This window comes from Dama dama, chromosome 22 (assembly GCF_033118175.1).
Source record: "Dama dama isolate Ldn47 chromosome 22, ASM3311817v1, whole genome shotgun sequence".
NCBI classification, from domain to species: domain Eukaryota; kingdom Metazoa; phylum Chordata; class Mammalia; order Artiodactyla; family Cervidae; genus Dama; species Dama dama.
Genome location: NC_083702.1, coordinates 44,626,329 through 44,651,390, shown reverse-complemented (window position 1 = coordinate 44,651,390; position 25,062 = coordinate 44,626,329). Strand labels below are relative to the sequence as shown.

Genomic DNA, 25,062 nt, shown 5'->3' with positions numbered 1-25,062 from the left:
CCCTGACATCACTGCAAGATACAGCAGGTGGCAATGATTCGTCTACAGCTGGGGAAGTGGGCGGGGCACTTACTGTCCTGTGTGGGGTGGTTGGACCCAGAACAGCATGAGGAGAGTCATTTCTGTTGGTCTGAGAAAAGGGCACATGTGCATCCAGGAAGCACTAAATCTGGAGCCTCTCGTCCTGAGACTTTCCCCCAGGGTTTGGGTCCCTGTTACTCATTCATCTTCCTCATCCTTCAGCCTGAACTATTAGTCCACGGATACAGTCCCCAGACCCAAGTTATTCTCTCTCCTGGGACCTTGACACTGAGATTCCAGGTGTTTGGACCTAAGCCCCTGCTCACGAGACCTCAGGGGCCAGACTGTGGGATCCTGGAGGGGGACATGTCCTGCTTCCTGTCCTCCCTGAACTGTGCACGTTGGGGACATCTTTCTAGTCTCTGACCTGGGCTTCTTCCCTCCCAGGGCACGCTGTTCTGCACTCACTTAGCCAGACTCAGTCTCTGTTGCTCAGAATGACAGGGATCTCACCTGACATGCGTCACCGTGGAGTTGGATCAGCCGCACAGTGAGCTCAATGGGGTCCAGCTCTAAGGGCTCAGGGGGAGATGGGGGGGGACACTGATGGTTCTGTACCTGGTGCCTGAAACCTGCCCAGAGAAGTCTGTGCAGGATGGGAATTCTCCAGGAACTGAGGAAGAACTGATGAAGGAGTGAACTCACATGTCTGAAGATCAGGCAGGCGATGGCCATGACTGCTGACGTCTTCAGGAAAGAATGAGAGGACCGGTCGGAGCCTCAGGAAAACATGGGCTGAGAGGGAGTCAGAGGCACTGAGGACAGTGTTCTGAGGCAGGTTTGGACAGAAGTGTGGAGAAGGCTGTGCAGCACGTGGGGAGGGACTTAGGAGACATCCTGGGATCATTTCCAGGTCCCGGGTCTCTGGCTTCCTGTCCTGGACTCCAGGTGTGGGAGCCTGCTAAGTGCTCACATGCTCCACATGTGGAAACACAGAGAGTCAGAGCCCCATGGAGCAGGCCCATGGGCGTGAGAGCAACACCCAGATGCTCCCATCTCCTCCCTGGAGAGGAAGAGCCTGAGGCATCCCATGAAGGCTCCTCAGAAGTTTCAGGCAGGTGCAAGCCCAGATGGGTGACCAGATCAGAACATAGCCTTGGATGGACACGCCCTCCTTCCTGCCCATTCCCCTAGCCCCTCAGTACTGCTCCTGGGGATGGAGTGAGCCTGGCATCCAGCTCATCCTTGGGGGAAACAACGGCTCCAGCGGGCTAGGCTGCAGGGAGGCTTTGAGCGTCTGTGATCAGAGTCATGGGCCGCCGTGGAGGAGGGGAAGCAGGCAGGGCTAATTCAATATTCTTAAGAGTCATTCTAGCCCTAGTGGGGCTATAGACAGTCTATTCCTAGTGGTGAATAGACAGGTGAGGCAGGACAGTGCCCCGAGGTAAACACAAAAAGGCTATTCTGGAAGGTTCTGCAGGAGTCCTGCAGAAACGTGAAGGCGGCCTAGGTGAGGTGTGTGCTGTCACTCTGCCCCTCTGTTTGCGACTGACCCCCCTCACACCTGCACACAAGCCGTCTTCTCTCAGTCACCTTTGGGTGCCCTGTGTCCATCCTGGTCCCTGGGGCTGGAGGAGGAGCATCCCCACGCTCAGCCCAAGTCAGACGACACGGGCTCCCCTGGGCTTCCCACGTGGCCTGCGCGGCTCCAGGTTCTGAGGGAAATGACTGAAAGGGAGACCAGCAGGCAGGCAGGAGGAGCCATGGAGGACGAGCTCCCTGAGACCCTGGGAGACAGGCTCACAGGGAAGGAGGTCAGGCATCCGGAGCCCAGCTGAGCTCATCAATCAATGCAAGGAAGCCTCAGTGAATCAGCTCATGTTTATTGAACTAAAGTCTGTAGAACACAATGTGGAGAGAGGCAGATGGTCCTAGAATACCTTGTTCAGCTACATCCCCAACTGAGGAGGAAATTGAGGGTCAGTGAGGCCTTATCTGCTGGCCCCAGGCTGGTTGATCTCCTTGACACACCGCATAGTTCCTTGACCTGTTGGTGCCTTCTGCTTTCATCTTTCTTTTTTTCCCAGATCAATCTCTGTTCCTACACAACACTGGGAATTCCATGGGAACTTCACTGGTCTCAGTGCACCCTGAACTCAAAGGGCACCTGGATACTTGTCAGATGTTCCATCCACTGTGTTCTTACTGCCGCTGCCACCACCATCATCACCACCATTGTCATCAAGAAGTCACTGCCTGAAGTGCGATGTAGACCATTCTTCAAAGAAGATATACAGATGGCTAGCCAGCATATGTAAAGAGGCTGAACACTGCTAATTATTCAGTTCAGTTCAGTTCAGTTCAGTTCAGTCACTCAGTGTTGTCCGACATTCGTGACCCCATGGACCACAGCACACCAGGCCTCCCTGTCCATCACCAACTCCCGGAGTCTACTCAAAGTCATCTGCATTGAGTCAGTGATGCCATCCAACCATCTCATCCTGTGTGTATGCTAATCAAAACTACAATAAGGGATCACCCCCTACCAATCAGATGGGCCATCAAGTAAAAGTCTACAGACAATCAATATCGGAGATGATGTGGAGAAAAGGCAAGCCTCCTACACTGTTGCTGGGAATGTAAATTGGTGTGGCCATTATGGAAAACAGTAAAGAAGTTCCTTAAAAACTAAAAATAGAGCTATCATGTGATCCAGCGACCCCACTTCAGGGCATATGTTTGGAAAAGAAAAAGTTCCAATTTGAAAAGATACATGCACCCCATGTTCATAGCAGTACTATTTACAATAGCCAAAACATGGAAGACAAAACATGACAGACAAACCTAAATGTCTGTCAAGAGATGAAGGGATAAAGATGATGTGGTACATACAAACAACGGAATATTACTCAGCCATAAAAAGCATGAAATAATGCCTTTTGTAGTAACATGAATGGATCTAGACTTAAGTGACCATGCTAAGTGAAGTAAGTCAGGAAGAAAAGACAAATATATAATATCACTTACATGGAGAATCTAAGAAATAGTCTAGGTGGTTCCCTGGTGGTTAGAATTTGCTGGTTTTGCTGCTATGGCCACATTTATCCCTCATCGGGGATCTGAGATCCGACAAACTGCTTGGCATGGCCAAAAAAAGAGAGTACAAATGAACTTATGAACAAACCAAAACAGACTCATAGTCATAGAAAACATAACTTGTTGTTACGAAAGAGAGAGAGGGAAAAAAAAAAAAAGAAAGAGCGAGAGGGGTAAACTAGAAGTATGGGATTAACAGATGCACACTACCATACATAAAACAGATTAAAAAAACAAGGACTTTACGTATAGCACAGGGAATAATATTCAGTATCTTATAATAATCTGTAATGAAAAAATTTAAAAGAATAGAGATATATATAGATTATGTATAACTGAATCACTTCGATGTACACCTGAACTAACAGAATATTGTAAATCAACTCTACTTCAATTAAAGAAACAAGCAGACAAAAGAAGTCACAGACTAATTAAGATAAAATGCTGGAATCAAAGGTGAGTGATTGGAGCAGTAGCGCTCGAGGCCACCGCCAGGAGGAGACTCTTCTTGCTGGGGCGTCAAACCCTGGGAAGGGCAATAGAGCAGCCCCTGCTGCTTCTCCTGGATCCCAACAATCCTACCTCTCTATCTCCCACTTTCAACCCTTTTGTATTTCTGGTCTCTTGTTGCTAGTTCCCCTGCCTCTCCTTTTATTCTGCCCCCAGTGACTTCTTTAGTTCAAAGTAAGTGGTTTCTGATGGGAAGGGAGTTAGGGGGAGAATGGATACGTGTGTGTGTGTGGCTGATCCCTTCACTGTCCACCTCAAACTATCTCACCACTGTTAATCGCCTGTTCCTCAATACAAAACAAAAAGTTCATAGGATGAAAAAAATAGTTTTCTCCCTCGGCCCCCGCCCATTCCCTAGTCCCCCTTCCTCCCTTAATCCAGGCTCCTTCTCTCTCCCCATCTATCACCTACATTCACCCCTCCCCTCCCGTGCTCAGCTGCAGAAATGCCAGTTTCCTAACCCTCAGCTCCAACAATTTTGTCTCACTCTCCTTTTTTCCCTAACAAGGTGCCTCTGCACCTTGACCCTGAATGTGTCCCTGGACCCTCAGTGCTCTGGGGGTGGTAGAGTTGGGTCCTCTTGCAGATGCTTATAGATCTGGGTGAGCTCCTCCAACTTCCTCTCCAGCTCCCTGACCCGCTGCCGCAGGTTTTCAGCTGATGCTGTCTTTGCACCATCATGCAGGTGCATTGACTCCTTCACCAAGAAGCCCACATCCATCAGGAGGAAGACACCTGCAGTGGCCGCACCCACGATTCGGGCTCCTTTGGTAACTGCCGAAGCCGTGCCTTTCAAAGCTGTCTCTACTTGGTGGATGGCTGGGGCTGAGATTCTCCCAGGGCTCACGAGGATGTTTGCATTGGCTGCAGAGTCAGGGTTGACTTCACCTGTCTCCATGGCATGGATATTTCTTTCAAGGTGTTTTTCTGCTTTTGCCAATTTCTCTGTTGTGACAATAATGTGGGGGTTGCTCTTGAGTACCTCTAGGAGCACCTTCCATTTCTTGACATCAATTGACATCAATTGACTGGCTTTGTTTTCTGCTGATGACCTACTTACATGTTCCACGATGCTGGTGGACACAGCCGTCACAGCACTTGCTGCTCCCAGCCCTATCCCAGTGACTGAGAGTGCCATACTGGCCCCGGCTGTCACGGGTGCCAGAGCCAGGCCAAGGATGGTCAGGGCGCCAGATAAAACGCCGGTGCTGTGGGTCACCACATTGGAGATGGTACAGTCCCTGTGGACTTTGTCTACATTGTCTGCAAGCTCCCGGAGCTTGCTTATGAGCTCCACCAGCTGCTGCGTCACCCGAGGAAACTTCCTCAGAAACCTCCCTCTGTCCAGCTGCTCTTTTGGGAGCGTTTCCTGGTCCTTCCCAGCCAAGTCTGTTTTCAATTCATTCAGATATTCGTGTAGTGCATTCATGTCTTCCCTGTAACATGAGGGTCAAGGGCTTAGAAAGGCAGTTTGCTTGTCTGTAAAATAGGTTCAAAAATGTCTATTCTGCATAAATACAGAGATAGTACTATAAATCGATTAGAAGAGAAATTTACAAAAGTAAAATTTCCTCCTTCAACATTAAACACAGATTTTATACATTTTAGATGCCCCATAAACTTCTTCAATCCTCTAACAGATAAACAAAAGTCACCTTAGGATACTCGTAACTTAAAAGAGATATTGGATGGAATTCCCTGGTGGTCCAGAGGTTATGACTCTGCACTCCCACTGCCTCAGGTATGACTCAGTCCCTGGTCAGGGAACGAGGATCCCACAAGCCATGTGGCTCAGCCAAAGGAAAAAAAAAAAAAAAAAACCAAAATGCATTTGGTAGAGATGTCTCAAGAGACAGGGCAAAACCAGTACTTCGAAAGAGTGGGTGAGTGGGAACTCCACAGAGAAACGAAGACAGGCGGTGTTAGAGCAGAAAACCTGCATTCAAGGGCCTCAGTGTGTGGTGAGGAGTCAACCTGATCTTGGCCCTTGGCTACAGGGAAGTGGTCCCTAAGCCCCTAGAATATTCTAGCTGATACGAGTGTTCTCATCTGCCTGGGCCTTTTGGCCACTGTTCAGGAGGACAAGGAGACATGTGATGGGGCCTCTGGAGGAGCTGGACTCTAGGACATTCGCCCGACCTCTGGGAGGGGCTGGAGACCACAAGTCAGGGTAATTTGTCTTTAGCCGGGCGAGTGTCCCCGGCAGGCAGTGTTCCCTGTGCCCTGCCACTCACCGAGCTCCAGAACAGTAACGCATCCTGGGGACAATGGACTCTTCGGGGGTGAAATCCGCCCAGACTCTGCCCTGTGGCTGATGGAAACCCACAGGCTTCCTGTAATACACTGGGATCATGATGGCTCTCAGTGAGTCCTGTCTGTTCTATAGGGAATTCTCAAACCTGAGCGGGGTTTTGGGGATCCCCTAAATTTGCCATTGGTTCAAATGAAAGCATAGTCCTGGGCACTGTGCCCTCACATTTTGCACATTGGCTGTCCCTATGACTTCGAATTTGTAAAAAAAAAAAAAAAAAAAAAAAGCCCAAAGTCAAAACTAGAAGGCCTTAACAGTCCTTTAGTCTGCCATCAGTTGTCTTCTACAGCTTGTGTCCCTGACCTTCCCAGCAGAAGGTCCCTGAGTCCATCCACTGCCCCAGCTGCCTGGAGATCAGGAGATGTGGTGCTGGTTCCTCTTGGACTCTCCAGCCCACCTCACTGACTCCTGACCCAGCACTCAGCACCACTGACTTTTCAGGTGTCACACGTTAATCTGTGACAGCTTCATGACCCTGCACCCCAAGGTCATGTGCAACTTTATGGAACCTCTAAAGGTTCAAGAGGCTTGAGGAAATACCTATCTGAATGGCTGAGCCTGAAGAGACCTGCATTTGTATAGCTGGTGGAGGAAGCATTTTCTTCTTTGGTGGGAATGCACGAGGCTCCTCAGAATTCCTCAAATGACACACAATCGCAGCCACTCATTGTGACCCTGGAGGGCTCACCGAGCCACATGGCCTTCCCACTGTCAGGGGAGCTCCATGTAGATCAGAAGAGGGTAGATGGAGTGAGAATCCAGGTCACAGGCAGGGTGTGCAGACACGGTCACCCAGGGCCCTCTAACCCAGCATGAGGGGATCCCATCAGGGAGGGAAGAAATGTCCCCCTCTGCCACTCAGGGGACCTCTGCTAGGGTCACAGCCTCTTCAGTTCTGTGTCCTTGGGGCCCACTCTCCTCACTCTAGTCCTGGTCCTGCTGCCCAAGCCTGCCTACTAGTCCTCCAACCTGGACCTTCTGCTCCACCCTGACCCCTGGGTCTGACCCTGGTCCGGGCCTCCCTGGACCTTTGGATGAGATGACTGCACTTGGTTCCCCACCTCTGACCCTGCAGTTCACTCAGGCCATCAGCATAGTCCACCAGATTGAATTACTATTCCCACTGGACATATGCAAATCGGAAACTCTAATACATAAGCCCAGAACCCAGGAGGTGGGCACGGCTAGATCCAGGATCCCATCAGCTCCACCCAGTTTCTCTCCAGTCTCTCTGCTTTGTGGGCCAGCAGGATCCTGCAGGGTTGGTACATTTCCTAAGATGGGGACTAGAAAGGCTTTATCTAGGGAGAAGCCCGAGTAATACACATGATGGCATCAGGATTTTCTGACTTGCCCCAAAGGAAATTCTGCTTGGTTCTCATCACCAGAAAGAAAACTCTTCCCAACAAGCTTTTTAAATGTTAATACTGATTGAATACCTACTCTCAGTAGGTATCAGTCATTATGGGAAGATCATTGCATGCAAGATCTCAGTATCCTCACAATAAAACTGAACAGATGATGAAGCCAAAGCAGAGAACAGCTCAGTAACTAGTCCAAGGTCACATAACCTGCCCCTTCCTTACAGGTTTCATCTTTTCTCAACCTGAGGTTGTTCAATGCCAGCAAATGACAAGGAGGAAACATTCCTCATGAGATACTGAGAAGGAACATCCTCGACCCCCACCACAGGGTCCTGCTTGGAGGAGGTGTGCCTGCTAGGAGAAACCTAGTCTGGTTCCGCGGGGTGTGGGTGACCTTCCTGACACACCGATCCACCTGTGGAGGTTACCTGGACAAACCAGCCTTCGCCTCAATTTTCCTCAGGAATTCAGTCAGCAGGAGAAGCAGTTCCTCCCTGCTCAGTATGTCCCAGAGACACTCAGCGACATCCTCAAAGAAGATCTCAATATCTAGATGAAAGGAAAGGGAATAAGGTTAGAAGAATTTGTGAAGAGAAAAAGTGAAAGTGTGAGTTGCTCAGGCCTGTTTGACTCTTTGTGACCCCGTGGGCTGTAGCTCGCCAGGCTCCTCTGTCCATGGGCTTCTCCAGGCAAGAATACTGGAGTGAGTAGCCATTCCCTCCTCCAGGGGATGTTCGCAACCTAGGGATAAAATCCAGATCTCCCACATTGCTGGTGGATTCTTTACTGTCTGAGTCACTGGGAAAGCACAGAAGATTTTGTGGTGGATCATAAATGGTATTGGGTAGCTTTTTTGTTTGTTTGTTTTTAACCCTGTGTGACCTGGGGGAGGGCTCACAGATTTTGACAGTCCACTCTAGAACAGGTATCTCACCATGGTGACAGAAGTTGAAGAGAGCTATTTGAGTTTTTTAATTTGGTGGACCCGTAGTGCTGAAGCTCCAGTTGGATGTTGCTGTACCAATTCTAGAAGACCACCAGGTTCTAACAAAGTCCAAGCATGTGGTGTAAACCCAGTGGACGTATATATTCTCTCTGGCACTCACAGTATAAAACCACTTCTACCTTTTACTCTTAGCTGAGATGTGGCTGGGATAGTAGAAGCTGCTGGAGAGAATGTATCTGCTTTCAAGAAAGGTGACATTCACTACCAGGACCATCTCTGGGGGCTACACTGAGTTTGCTCTGGAAACCCATCACATTGTTCACACGCTTCCCCAAAAAACTGGACTTTAAACAAGGAGCTGGCATCAGCATCTCATGTTTTACTGCTTATCGAGTCTGCTCCACAGTGCCCATGTGAAAGCTGGAGAAAGTGTCCTGGGGCTAGTGGAGGAGCTGGAAGAGCAGCAGGCCAAATGGTTAGAGCTTATGGCTTAAAGATTCTGGGCACAGCTACTACTGAGGAAGGACAAAAGACTGTTTGGCAAAATGGAGCTCACGAAGTGTTTAATCACAAAGAAGCTAATTATATTGATAAAACTAAGAAATCTGTTGGTGAAAAAAGAGTTGATGTGATTATTGAAATGTTTGCTAATGTCAAACTTAGTGAAGATTTAAATTTTTTTTCACATGAATGAGGAGGTCATTCATGCCCCAGAGGTGCTATTGAAATAAACCCACAGGATCCATGACAAAGGAATTTAGCATAAAAGGAGTAGCTCTCCCTTCATCCTCCAAGGACGAATTTCAGCAGTTTGCAGCAGCCCTCCAAGCTGGGATGAATTGGTTAGTTGAGACCAGTAATAGGTCCCCGGTATTCACTGGAGAAGGCGGCCCAGGCTCATGAAGATATCATTCACAGCAGTGGGGCTACAGGAAAAATGATTCTTCTCTTAAAATCATTAATCCTGCCATTGATTTCCTGTGTAATTAAAAGGGTTCTTACCTTAGTTTTATGTAGACTGCATTTGCTCTGCTTAGCCATCATTTGATTCAGTGAGTTTCTTCTATTTAAAAAAATATTTATCTTAGGATTCATAGGCGTTGGAGTGCAGTATATTTTATAGCTGGGAATATTCTTTATGCCTTCTACCTCTCATGAAGGAATAATGGGAAATAGGATGTTAATGATCACTTGGCATTGGAGGACATTACAGAAGTTCTTAACCAATGCTTATCATTAATTCCATACCTTTGACTGCTGCTACTGCTAAGTCACTTTAGTCGTGTCTGACTCTGTGCGACCCCATAGATGGCAGCCCACCAGGCTCCCCCGTCCCTGGGGTTCTCCAGGCAAAACAGTGGAGTGGGTTGCCATTTCCTCTTCCAGCGCATGAAAGTGAAAAGTGAAAGTGAAGTTGCTCAGTCATGTCTGACTCTTAGTGACCTCATGGACTGCAGCCTACCAGGCTCCTGCGTTCATGGGATTTTCCAGGCAAGAGTACTGGAGTGGGGTGTCATTGCCTTCTCCGTACCTTTGACTAAATCATGCTAATTCAAAAGAAGACTGCTTGATTCCCAAGCCTAGTTCTCTTTACAAAGGTTCTTTAGTCTCTGATTAACCCAGAACTATACTGGACTCTGACGATTCTCTGAACTAAATGAGACCCCTTTTCTAAACTAATCTCATCTACATCTACCAGTCTCTCAGAAGGGCAAGATAAACCATGTCCAGAGAAATCTGTTAGTTTTCCAATATTCCCCAATATTTTATGCTATTCACTAGGTTAATCACTGACTACCAAGGATCCATGTACTCTCTGAGGACATCAGCCTTATCTCTGGTATCATATGATACTAGGTGCATAGTTGGGCTTCCCTGGAGGTGCTAGTGGTACAGAATCTGCCTGCCAGTGCAGGAGATGTAGGAGATGTGGGTTTGATCCCTGGGTCAGGAAGGTCCCCTGGAGAAGGGCATGGCAACCCACTCCAGTATTCATGCCTGGAGAATCCCATGGACAGAGGAGCTTGGCGGGCTACATACAGTACATAGGGTTGCAAAGAGTCGTACATGATGAAGTGACTTAGCACATCAAGTGCATAGTTTCCAAATCTATATTTATTGATTGATTCAACTTGTTTCTGACCACACGAAGGCTTTTAAGTCACAAATGGTTGTTCAAGCTCCTCCAAGTGCCACAGCCTTCTCCAACTATTGCTTGGGGCCTCCTGGATCAAAGATCCTCAATATGAGGGTAAACAGAACATGCTGCTTCAACAATTTAGGGTCTGTGTCCCTGGCCAGCTCGAAGCAGTCTGAACAGAATTGTCACCCCTTTTCCCTAGTAGCCATATTCTCCTAACTGAAAAGGGGAGAAATAAAGGATGACAGTCAGGGAGGAAGGACAGGGGTCCCCAGGAGGAAATAAACTGCTAGTGGCAGACTTTTTTCCCCTTATCTACATGAGATTAAAAGGTTCCTTGTAATCCTGTGTTGCCATGACGATACCTGGGGCCCCCTGAACTTAACTTTTTCTCAAACCTTGAGCTAACCAACGTGTATTTCTCATGGAAATATTTTTCTTAAGCTGTGTTAATGGAACTATTCATTTGCTTGGAAATCTGCCTTTCTTCAAGATTCATGTCAATTGTTTTATGGCCAGAGGTGAGTCCCCTTGTGCCATTCTATCTCAAAATGCATGTTGTGGGAGAGGAGCCTGGTGCAACACTCTCTGTCTGAGTCATTTCTTTTATCTGATTAGCAGATTGCTATCAGCTATATAACACCTTGCTAAAAACTAGGAAGGGGGCACTCTTTCTGTTCCCTTCAGAAGTCTATCTTAGAAGCTTTCTCTACCCCATTTACACTTTAATAAAACTCTACAACAAAAAAGCTGTGAGTGATCCAGCCTTGTCTCTGGCTCCGGATTGAAGTCTTCTCCTTGGAGGCCAAGGATACCAGATTCGCTCACAGCTCACGGAAGTAACCTTTCAGAATTGTATCTATGTGTGACAGGGATCATGTATTTTTATTTAAATTAATAAACAAAGTTTATGCCTTAAGAATGATCTGCTTTTGTTATCATAATATGATAACTACAACAAATTCTAGAGCAAAATTTTTAAAAAAATGCTCTTTAGTATAAATTGTTAAAACTCATCTTCCTGAGGAGTGATCACCTGGGCACTGTTGGTAGAGTCACCTGGGTCATGGATGGACCTGCTTTTCCCGCCCTCACCCTCCAATTCACATGTTGAAGCTTTAACCCCCAGTGACTGTATTTGAAGGTTGGCCTTTAAAGAGACAATTGAGGTAAAATGTAGTCGTAAGCATGAGGCCCTAATGCAATAGGATTGTTGCCTTTATTAGAAAAGAAGAGACCAGATTCTCTCTCTTCCTGCCCCCTCCTCTAGAGGAAAGGCCATGTGAGGACACAGTTAGAAGACAGTTAGGAATTGCAAGCCAGGTGGAGAGGGCCCACCAGAAACCACCACTACCTTGATAATCTTGGCCTTCCAAACCTCCAGAATCATGATCTAATCCTGGGATTTACATGTCTTCAGGAATCTACAATTGTAATTTTTAGAAAGAGAACGAGGGCTTTCTAGGTGGTACAGTGGTAAAGAATTGGCCTGCCAATGCAGGAGTCACAGGAGTTGTGGGTTTGATCCCTGGGTTGGGAAGATCCCCTGGAATAGGAGATGGCAACCCACTCCCAGTATTCTTGCCTGGAAAATCCCAAGAACAGAGGAGCCTGCCGGGCTACAGTCCATGAGGTCACACAGAATGGAACAGGACTGAACAGACAAGCAAATCCACATACACAAACAGAGAGAACACAGGGCCTGTGTGTTTGTGAGTTACTTCTAGCAGAGACTGGCAGCACCCTGCAAATGAATGCTTTCATATTTTGGCAGTGAAAAAAAAGAATATTCACATTAAATGGGATAAAGAATGTAATGAAAATAATTAACCTCGGATCAGTACAGGGCAAGATCACTGCTCAAATGAGTTACCAAAATCCCTGTATGATTTCAGGGATCTAGAGATTACGGAATTGAGGGTAAGACATAGGCAAGTAGCATATATATATGTGGGGGGTGGTGCTGGGACTCAATGTAAGATGTGTTTCCTGGTACATGAACACACAGAGGCATTATTCTTATTTCACAGAAGAAAATGAGACAGACAGGAGAAGGGACAACCCAGGGCCAGTGAGCAGGAAGCTCAACGGTGGAAATCAAGCTCAAGTGTCAGACACTTCTAGGACATGACTTTGAATCCTCCTTATTTTAAGCTCCTGTGATTTCTTCATTCTGGGACATAAGGTTTTTTCCAACTAAGTTTTGGTGGTGAGTACGCTGCAGCTGGAGGAGAGCATGGAAACCCACTCCAATATCCTTCCCTAGAGAATCCCATGGACAGAGAGGCCTGGTGGGCTGCAGTCAATGGGGTCGCAAAGCGTCAACAACGACTGCGCAGCTAAGCAGAGGCTGCAGCAACACACCGCAGCACACACAGAAGGAGCAGTCCAGTGCTGCAGGTGTGAACTTATAGAACATTGTAAACCAGTGTGACCTAATTCTAAAAAAGGGTTTAGGACCACCCACCTCTGAGTAAGACTGCTATGTGAGAGGATCCTAATCAGAGACACTCAGGATGGGCAGGGGAGGGGATCAGCCAGGTGGAGGAGGGGTGGAGCCAGATGTGATCCTGTGAACAACTCGGTCACCCTTCCCCTCCAGGTGGGAGGTGGCAAACGTAGACTGGGGTTCAGTTAACTGTCTGCTGACTCTTGCAGAGCGGCTGGGTGAGCGGCAGGGTGAGAGCTAAAGGAATGGTGCCTGCGGTGATGCCCCAGGGTCTGGGAGCAGGAGGAGGCTGGGCCAGGGAGAAGGCAGGAGGAGCTCCAGGGACCCTGGGGGACCTCCTCTCACTGTCCCATTTGGCCCTGGGGACTCTCTCTGCTGTCCCCCTCCCCATGGGCTGTCCTGGCCTCACTTCTGAGTCACTTGCTAGAGGGCAGTGGGGGAGGAAGTGAGCACCTAGCAAGTGGCTTCCCAAGGAGAGGGCTGGGGAAGAGGCTCTGTGGACACACCCCTGTTGGGGAACTCCACGTGGCCCCTCTGGGGAGCTCCAGTATGCTTTTCCATCCTCTTCTTGGTTCTTGATTCCTCTGTAGGCTAACTCTGCCTGGAGGAACCACCCTCAATTCTGGGTCACATGTAGGAACTGGCCAGCAAAGAGGCAGCTGCCTACCTAAGCGGTCTCCGAGGTTTTCTGAGCTCATGATGGCAGCAGCAGGGTCTCAGAGATCTCCCGTCAGCTCCTTGTTTCTGTCAGGCTGGTAGGTGTGACCTCACCCTTGGGGAAGAGAGAACAGAATGTGGACTCGATCACAAGTGAGCAGTGGCTTCAAGAAGCAGTGAGGGTTGAGGTCTCTGGTGGGTTCCCCTGGGACGGCCACCATTGCCAGCGGGGACTTAACCCAGCGTGGTTCTCTGTCTCCTGCGCTCTGTAGGTCACTAGTTAAGGAAAGTTACTTATCTCCATCCAACTTCCTCCAAGTCAGAGTCCTGTTATCCTGTTGGGTTACAAGGAGAAGATAATGACAGAGGAGACAGCCATCTGTGAAGTTATAGGAGTAATAAAACCAGAGATGGACGAACAGATAGGAAGGAATACTCTAGAAATTACATGAGGTTGGAGCAACTCTGTTACTATCTGGTAATAGGTGATGTTGATCCAGTGTCTATGATGTGCAGGGTCCTGAAACTAATCTAACTTTAGGTCAGCCCAGTTTTTCACACTGGTGCCAGAGCCTGGACTTGAACCCAAGCCTTTCTGATCCAGATCCCAGGTTTGTGATGACTATGCTCTACTCCATTTAATATATGAAAATAATTACCTGAGGATATATGTTTATTGGTAAATGACTCTTCTCATTCTAAAATGATGTCTTGCCCCCCAGGCTCGAGTCTGCCTTGACAAAGTTCCTAGTGGTACAAGCCCGACAGCCCAGGTCTTCCTTGCTTCTGCAAGAGCCTTTATCTCCCAAGGGCCTGGAGTCCCACCAGCTCCACCCCACTTCCTGTATCCCTGCCCTGCATGGCTGAGCACCCCGAATGGTGCCCTGTCCTCTCTGCTGTCCTCCCCTGACTGCTGGACTTTACGTTGTCTCTAATACCTTCTGGAAATAATAAAGAACATTCTCCTTCATCTCATTAGAACTGATTCAAATGAATTCTTTTTAATGGCTGAGTAATGGAGCCCATTATACAGAGTGAAGTAAGCCAGAAGAATAAAGAACATTACAGCATACTAACACATGTATATGGAATTTAGAAAGATGGTGATGATAACCTTATACACAAAACAGAAAAAGAGACACAGATGTACAGAACAGACTTTTGGACTCTGTGGGAGAAGGTGAGGGTGGGATGTTTCGAGAGAACAGCATCGAAACATGTATATTATCTATTCTGAAACATCACCAGCCCAGACTGGATGCATGAGACAAGTGCTCAGGCCTGGTGCACTGGGAAGACCCAGAGGGATTGGGTAGAGAGGGAGGTGGGATGGGGGATCAGGACGGGGAATACATGTAAATCCATGGCTGATTCATGTCAATGTATGACAAGACCCACTGTGGTAATGTAAAGTGATTAGCCTCCAACGAATAAAAATAAATGAAAAAAAAAAAAAAAGAAGATAAAAAAAAAAAAGAACATTCTCCTTGTATTAAACTTCACTCACATTTGAGGCTGTTTCCTTGAGCTATTTCTAGAAGTAGAATTACTAAATTACAAGGCATCAATACCTAAAACATTTACATCTTGAGTCACACTGTTACGCAAAGAAACTGTCATAATTTATGTTCGCACTCCTAATATATGAGAGTGTCCATCCTTTCAGACTTTCCCATTCTCAGTGGTCTTTAAAAAAAAAAAGCTTTAGGTCTTTATATATAAAAAATTTATTTTGGTTCTGAACTGAATGCAGAACAAACTTCACAAAACAACTTCTGATCACTAGCTGAGGTCATCAGGCGCCCAGAAAAGCAGCCCATTGTCTTCGAAAGGAGGTAGGACAAAATATAAAGATAAAAAGTGAGACAAAAGAGCTAACGACGGAGATCCGTCCCGAGAAGGGAGTCTTGGGCGGCATTGCTTGGGGTAGGGTCCGGGCCTGAGTGCCCTGAGGACAATCGGAGGGAGCTTCTGTGAGTTGCCAACTTGAACTGTGGGAGACCAAAAGAGAGAGAGAAAATTAACCGGCCCGAACACACTGCCGGCCGTTCGCAGAACAAAGGGACCGAGAGGGTCCAGAGAAGAGCTCGCAGGCTACGGACCGACCCAGCCCCGCCGGAGGCAGGAGGCAGAGGGGAGGGGAAGGTCGCGGCGAGACACAGGGCGCAGGCACCCGACCGGCGCGGGCGGGGACTGGGGCTGGGGACGCGGAGGGCAGAAGGCGCGCGCACCCGACTGGCGCCAGCGGAAACTGAAACTGGGCCCGCGGAAGGGAGTGGGTGCGCCACACCTGGGGATAGCGCGCCCATCAAGCCCCTCGCTGCCTGGACCGCTCTGACGGGGAAGGCACAGAGAGCAGGCGCAGCTTTTCGTTCCACGCTTTTGTGGAACACCCGAGGGCTGGAACCTCTCGCAGCGCGGGGCGCGCTCCATATAGAACAGCCGGGAGCCTGAGCAACGCAGACGGAGAAAGCAGCGTCAGCCCCTCCCGTCAGCCCCAGCCCGTCCCCGCGGCGCAAGCCCGTCCCCGCAGCATCAGCCCCTCCCGGCAGCGCCAGCCCCGACCCGCAGTGCCAGCCCCTCCCCGCAGAGCGACGGAACTAGCTACCTGAATAAGAGTCCACCTCCGCCCGCCTGTGTCAGGGTGGAAATGAGGCTCTGAAGAGACTGGCAAACAGAAGCCAAATAAACAAAGGGAACCGCTTCAGAAGGGACTGGTGCAACAGATTAAAATCCCCGTAGAAAACACGGACTATACCGGAAGGGCCCTATAGATATCGAGAAGTATAAGCTGGAACGAGGAGCTATCTGAAACTGAGCCGAACCCACACTGACCGCAACAGCTCCAGAGAAATTCCTAGATATATTTTTCCTTTTTTTTTTTTCTAAGTAAGGAAGGAAAAAAAAAAAAAAAATTTTTTTTCTTTTTTTATTTTTTCTCGTTTATTTTCCTTTAAAATTCCCTATTACTCCCCCATTACTCCTTCACTTTCATTTTCATAGATGTTTACGATTTTTTTAATTAGAGAAAAAAAAATTTTTTTTTCTCTTACTTTTTTTTTTCTTTTTTTCTTTTTTCTTCTTTTTTTTCTTTCCTTTTTCTCTTCTTTTTTTCTATTTTTCTTTTTCTCTTATTTCTTTTAAAGTCCTCTAGTACTACTCTACTACTCCTTAATTTTCATTTTCAATACACTATAACCTTACAAAAAAAAAAAAAAGGAAGAGAAGCCCTATCTTTAAACCGAAGATTATTCTCTCCCAATCTTGACTCTCTGTTTTCTACCTCAGGACACCTCTATTTCCTCCTTTCCCCTTCTCTTCCCAATCCAATTCTGTGAATCTTTGTAGGTGTCTGAGATACGGAGAACACTCTGGGAACAGACAGCTGCGTAGATCTGTCTCTCTCCTCTTGAGTCCCCCTTTTTCTCCTCCTGCTCATCTCTATCTCCCTCCTCCCTTTTCTCCTCTTCATGTAACTCTGTGAACCTCTCTGGGTGTCCCTAACGGGGGAGAATCTTTTCACCATTAACCTAGAAGTTTTATTATCAGTGCTGTATAGTTGGAGAAGTCCTGAGACTACAGGAAGAATAAAACTGAAATCCAGAGGCAGGAAACTTAAGCCCAAAACCTAAGAACACCAGAAAACTCCTGACTACATGGAACTTTAAGTAATAAGTGATCATCCAAAAGCCTCCATACCTACACTGAAACCACCCACCACCCAAGAGCCAATAAGTTTTAGAGCAAGACATACCACGCAAATTCTCCAGCAACGCAGGAACATAGCCCTGAACGTCAACATACAGGCTGCCCAAGGTCACACCTAACACATAGACCCAACTCAAAACTCATTACTGGGGACTCCATTGCTCTCCAAAGAGAAGAAATCAAGTTCCACGCACCAGAACACTGACGCAAGCTTCCCTAACCAGGAAACCTTGACAAGCCAATCGTCTAACCCCACCCACTGGATAAATCCTCCACAATAAAAAGGAACCACAGATCTCCAGAATACAGGAAGCCCACTCCAGACACAGCAATCTAAACAAGATGAAAAGGCAAAGAAGTACCCAACAGGTAAAGGAACATGAAAAATGCCCACCAAGCCAAACAAAAGAGGAGGAGATAGGGAATCTACCTGAAAAAGAATTTAGAATAATGATAATAAAAATGATCCAAAATCTTGAAAACAAAATGGAGTTAAAGATAAATAGCCTGGAGACAAAGATTGAAAAGATACAAGAAATGTTTAATAAAGACCGAGAAGAAATAAAAAAGAGTCAATTAAAAATGAATAATGCAATGAATGAGATCAAAAACACTTTGGAGGGAACCAAGAGTAGAATAACGGAGGCAGAAGATAGGATAAGTGAGGTAGAAGATAAAATAGTGGAAATAAATAAAGCAGAGAGGAAAAAAGAAAAAAGGATCAAAAGAAATGAGGACAACCTCAGGGACCTCTGGGACAATGTGAAACGCCCCAACATTCAAATCATAGGAGTCCCAGAAGAAGAAGACCAAAAGAAAGGCCATGAGAAAATACTCGAGGAGATAATAGCTGAAAACTTCCCTAAAATGGGGAAGGAAATAGCCACCCAAGTCCAAGAAACCCAGAGAGTCCCAAACAGGATAAACCCAAGGCGAAACACCCCAAGACACATATTAATCAAATTAACAAAGATCAAACACAAAGAACAAATCTTAAAAGCAGCAAGGGAGAAACAACAAATAACACACAAAGGGATTCCCATAAGGATAATAGCTGATCTATCAATAGAAACCCTCCAGGCCAGAAGGGAATGGCAGGACGTACTGAAAGTAATGAAAGAAAATAACCTACAAACTAGATTACTGTATCCAGCAAGGATCTCATTCAGATATGAAGGAGAATTCAAAACCTTTACAGATAAGCAAAAGCTGAGAGAATTCAGCACCACCAAACCAGCTCTTCAACAAATGCTAAAGGATCTTCTCTAGACAGGAAATGCAGAAAGGTTGTATAAACGTGAACCCAAAACAACAAAGTAAATGGCAACGGGACCACACCTATCAATAATTACCTTAAATGTAAATGGGTTGAATGCCCCAACCAAAAGACAAAGATTGGCTGAATGGATACAAAAACAAGACCCCTATATATGCTGTCTACAAGAGACCCACCTCAAAACAAGGGACACATACAGACTAAAAGTGAAGGGCTGGAAAAAAATATTTCATGCAAATGGAGACCAAAAGAAAGCAGGAGTCGCAATACTCATATCAGATAAAATAGACTTTCAAATAAAGGCTGTGAAAAGAGACAAAGAAGGACACTACATAATGATCAAAGGATCAATCCAAGAAGAAGATCTAACTATTATAAATATATATGCACCCAACATAGGAGCACCACAATATATACGGCAAACACTAACGAGTATGAAAGAGGAAATTAACAATAACACAATAATAGTGGGAGACTTTAATACCCCACTCACAACTATGGATAGATCAACTAAACAGAAAATTAACAAGGAAACACAAACCTTAAATGACACAATGGACCAGCTAGACCTAATTGATATCTATAGGACATTTCACCCTAAAACAATCAACTTCACCTTTTTTCTCAAGTGCACACGGAACCTTCTCCAGAATAGATCACATCCTGGGCCATAAATCCTGTCTTGGAAAATTCAAAAAAATTGAAATCATTCCAGTCATCTTTTCTGACCACAGTGCAGTAAGATTAGATCTCAATTACAGGGAAAAAATTGTTAAAAATTCAAACACATGGAGGCTAAATAACACGCTTCTGAATAACCAACAAATCATAGAAGAAATCAAAAAAGAAATCAAAATATGTATAGAAACGAATGAAAATGAAAACACAACAACCCAAAACCTATGGGACACTGTAAAAGCAGTGCTAAGGGGAAGGTTCATAGCATTACAGGCTTACATCAAGAAACAAGAAAAAAGCCAAATAAATAACCTAACTCTACAGCTAAAGCAATTAGAGAAGGAAGAAATGAAGAACCCCAGGGTTAGCAGAAGGAAAGAAATCTTAAAAATTAAGGCAGAAATAAATGCAATAGAAATTAAAGAGACCATAGCAAAAATCAACAAAGCTAAAAGCTGGTTTTTTGAAAAACTAAACAAAATTGACAAACCATTAGCAAGACTCATTAAGAAACAAAGAGAGAAGAACCAAATTAGCAAAATTAGAAATGAAAATGGAGAGATCACAACAGACAACACTGAAATACAAAGGATCATAAGAGACTACTACCAGCAGCTCTATGCCAATAAAATGGACAACTTGGATGAAATGGACAAATTCTTAGAAAAGTATAACTTTCCAAAACTGAGCCAGGAAGAAATAGAAGATCTTAACAGACCCATCACAGGCAAGGAAATCGAAACTGTAATCAAAAATCTTCCAGCAAACAAAAGCCCAGGACCAGATGGCTTCACAGCTGAATTCGACCAAAAATTTAGAGAAGAGCTAACACCTATCTTACTCAAACTCTTCCAGAAAATTGCAGAAGAAGGTAAACTTCCAAACTCATTCTATGAGGCCACCATCACCCTAATTCCAAAACCAGACAAAGATGCCACAAAAAAAGAAAACTACAGGCCAATATCACTGATGAACATAGATGCAAAAATCCTTAACAAAATTCTAGCAAACAGAATCCAACAACATATTAAAAAAATCATACACCACGACCAAGTGGGCTTTATCCCAGGAATGCAAGGATTCTTCAATATCCGCAAATCAATCAATGTAATACACCACATTAACAAATTGAAAGATAAAAACCATATGATTATCTCAATAGATGCAGAGAAAGCCTTTGACAAAATTCAACACTCATTTATGATTAAAACTCTCCAAAAAGCAGGAATAGAAGGAACATACCTCAACATAATAAAAGCTGTATATGACAAACCCACAGCAAGCATCACCCTCAATGGTGAAAAATTGAAAGCATTTCCCCTGAAATCAGGAACAAGACAAGGATGCCCACTCTCACCACTACTATTCAACATAGTGTTGGAAATTTTGGCCACAGCAATCAGAGCAGAAAAAGAAGTAAAAGGAATCCAGATAGGAAAAGAAGAAGTGAAACTCTCACTGTTTGCAGATGACATGATCCTGTACACAGAAAACCCTAAAGACTCTACCAGAAAATTACTAGAGCTAATCAATGAATATAGTAAAGTTGCAGGATATAAAATTAACACACAGAAATCCCTTGCATTCCTATACACTAACAATGAAAAAACAGAAAGAGAAATTAAGGAAACAATACCATTCACCATTGCAACAAAAAGAATAAAATACTTAGGAGTATATCTACCTAAAGAAACAAAAGACCTATACATAGAAAACTATAAAACACTGATGAAAGAAATCAAAGAGGACACAAACAGATGGAGAAACATACCGTGTTCATGGATTGGAAGAATCAATATTGTCAAAATGGCTATTCTACCCAAAGCAGTCTATAGATTCAATGCAATCCCTATCAAGCTACCAATGGTATTTTTCACAGAACTAGACCAAATAATTTCACAATTTGTATGGAAACACAAAAAACCTCGAATAGCCAAAGTAATCTTGAGAAAGAAGAATGGAACTGGAGGAATCAACCTGCCTGACTTCAGACTCCACTACAAAGCCACAGTCATCAAGACAGTATGGTACTGGCACAAAGACAGAAATATAGATCAATGGAACAGAATAGAAAGCCCAGAGATGAATCCACGAACCTATGGACACCTTATCTTCGACAAAGGAGGCAAGGATATACAATGGAAAAAAGACAACCTCTTTAACAAGTGGTGCTGGGAAAACTGGTCAACCACTTGTAAAAGAATGAAACTAGAACACTTTCTAACACCATACACAAAAAATAAACTCAAAATGGATTAAAGATCTAAATGTAAGACCAGAAACTATAAAACTCCTAGAGGAGAACATAGGCAAAACACTCTCCGACATAAATCACAGCAAGATCCTCTATGACCCACCTCCCAGAATATTGGAAATAAAAGCAAAACTAAACAAATGGGACCTAATGAAACTTAAAAGCTTTTGCACAACAAAGGAAACTATAAGTAAGGTGAAAAGACAGCCCTCAGATTGGGAGAAAATAATAGCAAATGAAGCAACAGACAAAGGATTAATCTCAAAAATATACAAGCAACTCCTGCAGCTCAATTCCAGAAAAATAAATGACCCAATCAAAAAATGGGCCAAAGAACTAAACAGACATTTCTCCAAGGAAGATATACAGATGGCTAACAAACACATGAAAAGATGCTCAACATCACTCGTTATTAGAGAAATGCAAATCAAAACCACAAAGAGGTACCATTACACGCCAGTCAGGATGGCTGCTATCCAAAAGTCTACAAGCAATAAATGCTGGAGAGGGTGTGGAGAAAAGGGAAACCTCTTACACTGTGGGTGGGAATGCAAACTAGTACAGCCACTATGGAGAACAGTGTGGAGATTTCTTAAAAAACTGGAAATAGAACTGCCATATGACCCAGCAATCCCACTTCTGGGCATACACACTGAGGAAACCAGATCTGAAAGAGACAGGTGCACCCCAGTGTTCATCGCAGCACTATTTATAATAGCCAGGACATGGAAACAACCTAGATGCCCATCAGCAGATGAATGGATAAGGAAGCTGTGGTACATATACACCATGGAATATTACTCAGCCATTAAAAAGAATTCATTTAAATCAGTTCTAATGAGATGGATGAAACTGGAGCCCATTATACAGAGTGAAGTAAGCCAGAAAGATAAAGAACAGTACAGCACACTAACACATGTATATGGAATTTAGAAACATGGTAATGATAACCCTGTATGCAAAACAGAAAAAGAGACACAGAAGTACAGAACAGACTTTTGAACTCTGTGGGAGAAGGTGAGGGTGGGATGTTTCGAAAGAACAGCATGTATATAGTGAAACAGATCACCAGCCCAGGTGGGATGCATGAGACAAGTGCTCGGGCCTGGTGCACTGGGAAGACCCAGAGGAATCGGGTGGAGAGGGAGGTGGGAGGGGGGATCGGGATGGGGAATACATGTAACTCCATGGCTGATTCATATCAATGTATGACAAAACCCACTGAAATGTTGTGAAGTAATTAGCCTCCAACTAATAAAGAAAAAAAAAATTGCAAAGGACACCATAAACCAGATCAGAATACAAGAGACCTTGAGACAGTGTTTACATTATTTACAACATCATCAAGATGTTGTAAGGGTGAACATCCTCAACAGCCATAGGAGCTACAAACCCACATGAGCAGACTGAAATCAGCTTTTTAAAAACAAGTAAGAAATCTGAACAAGCAATTCCCCAGGAGGTGTCTTGCCCAGGGTCACACAGCTCTCTGTGGGTAGAGCAGAGGCCAAGACTAGGCCTTCTGACATGGGTATTTAGTTTGGGAATGTGATTTTATTAAATTTTTAAAACTGATAAAAGTGTACACTTTATTCTCTTTTTACTTTTATTTTTTGTTTTAGCTGGGCCTCCTAGCATGTGGGATCTCAGTTCCCTGACCAGAGATGGAACCAACACGACCTTCAGTGGAAACTTGGAGTCTTAACCACAGGACTGCCAGGAAAGTCCTAGGAATGTGAATTTAATAAGCCCAAAGTTTCTAGGTTTGTCTCTGCCTGTCTGAACACATAGATCTAAGGTCATGCTCCTCTTGTTATACTGACATGTCTACAGTTTGGCTTTTTTTATCTTAATATTGCAAAACCGGGATCATAACACAAACATAGTGCAGTAAGCCCTTCTCACTTCCTCTATCAAGGCCATCCTCCTCCGCAGAGGATCACTGAGCTGAGGGCCTGGCAAGCACAGGAAGCCAAAGCCCTGGGTCTCCCCACTTGGTCTCCTGCCCCTCCCCTCTCAGGGCTCGGTGTCCCCCAGGGTCAGGCACTGAACAGGCCCTCAGAGACAGGGTGGTGATGAGCCTGGATTCCTTGTATGTCAGAAGGAACCCTTTCCCCATCAGCCTCAGCACAGCACCTGGGGGCAGCCTCAAGTTGGCCAGGCCATAGGAGGAGAGGATCTGACCTCCTCCATCCCCTCTGCCTCCTACAAATTTCCCAACAGACTGTGTACCCTCAACACCCACCTTCTTTCTGGGGTCATCACTCACGTCTCAGGAGTCCACATCCCGAGCTGAGCCTACCCGAGCAGGTGTCTCCCTCCCTCTGCACTGTTCAGGGGCCCAGGGGGACGGGAGGAAGCCCTCAGACACACCTGCCTCCACATCCAGGCTCTGCCCCTGCTTAACCTGCCGTCTCAGCCATGAGCTCTCTGAGCTTCCATTTCCTTTCTCTGTCAGCTAGTGACAATCATCCTTTCCCCAGACATTCATCCTGAGGATAGGGAGGTGGGTGGGGTCCTACCCCAGGAGTAGGACCGCTTACCCAGGAGTCTTCCTCTGGCCGAATGTGAGCAAGATCCAGTGTTCTCAGATCTGCAGATGTGCCTCTCTGCAGTGACTACACACAACTTCTGGACCCAGATATACCCGGAGAAGAAAAGGGGAAAGTGAATGTCCTCACTTCTGAGTGGCTCAAGTCAAACAAACACTCTGCCCACCAGGCCCCACCCTGGGTTTATCCCACCCTCCCTGCTGACCGCCTGAGAGAAATAAGCCCAGTCCTGACATACCAGGTTCTTATCAGGTCAGCACATCCTGCCTTAGGCTCTGAAAAGGAAGTCTTGCCACCAACAGACCATGAGGCTCTTGGCCAATCACTCCCCCTGCCCGTGAGCATCTTCCCAGCATTCCCTCTGTATCCCTCCTCCCTCCCCACACACACTTACCAGCCTGCCTGCCTCATTCACCTTCATGCCACCAGCACATGGCACAGTTCCTGAACATACCAGCTGCTCACCACATACAGGTCATACTGCTGCCGCTGATTGCCAGGCCCATGTGGGTTCTAGGACCCTCTGCCAGGGACACCTGCTTATACCACCTGGAAAAATCATGCTCATCCTGTAAAACTCAAATTGGAATCACCTCCTCTGAGAAGCCCTCCAGGACCTCCCCTGCAGAGTCCACTCTCCCCTGCTCTGCTCCCATGGTACCTGGGAGAGGGGCCTAAGGCCACTCCTCAGCCACTTTGTCCATGTCCCACCTCTATCCCTTTTGATCAGGTACCTGTAGACTTGGTCTTGATGGCATGGACTGCACCAGGGCCTTTGGGGCCCAGTGACACATTCAAGGAGGCCCAGCTTTGGTGGTCCATGCCCCTGGATGAATGAAGAAGTTCCTGGGGGACCCCAGGTGCCTCAGTGGTACAGAATTCGCCTACCAATGCAGGAGATACAGGTTCAATCCCTGGGTCAGGAAGATCCCTTGGAGAAGGAAATGACAACTCACTCCAGTATTCCTGCCTGGGGAATCCCATGGACAGAAGGAGCCTGGCAGGCTACAATCCATTTTGTCATAGGAGTTGGACATGACCTAGCAACTAAATAACAACAACAACAATAGCAGAAATTTGTGGGAAGGACTAATAGCATA

General features: G+C 45.9%; 1 protein-coding gene and 1 pseudogene across 1 annotated transcript; one reads left to right on the top strand and one right to left on the bottom strand.

Annotated features, from left to right (window-relative positions):
- Positions 1-1,888: 1,888 nt before the first annotated feature.
- On the bottom strand, positions 1,889-24,383 carry LOC133043109 (apolipoprotein L3-like). The gene is made up of 4 exons (XM_061123973.1): positions 24,357-24,383; positions 23,954-24,041; positions 7,731-7,851; positions 1,889-5,063 (listed from the first exon to the last, which is right to left on the bottom strand). Exons 1-4 carry the CDS (start codon positions 24,381-24,383, stop codon positions 4,175-4,177), a joined length of 1,125 nt encoding a protein of 374 aa, XP_060979956.1. The 3' UTR covers positions 1,889-4,174.
- Positions 8,137-9,296, top strand: LOC133044036 (zeta-crystallin-like; annotated as a pseudogene).
- Positions 24,384-25,062: the final 679 nt, after the last annotated feature.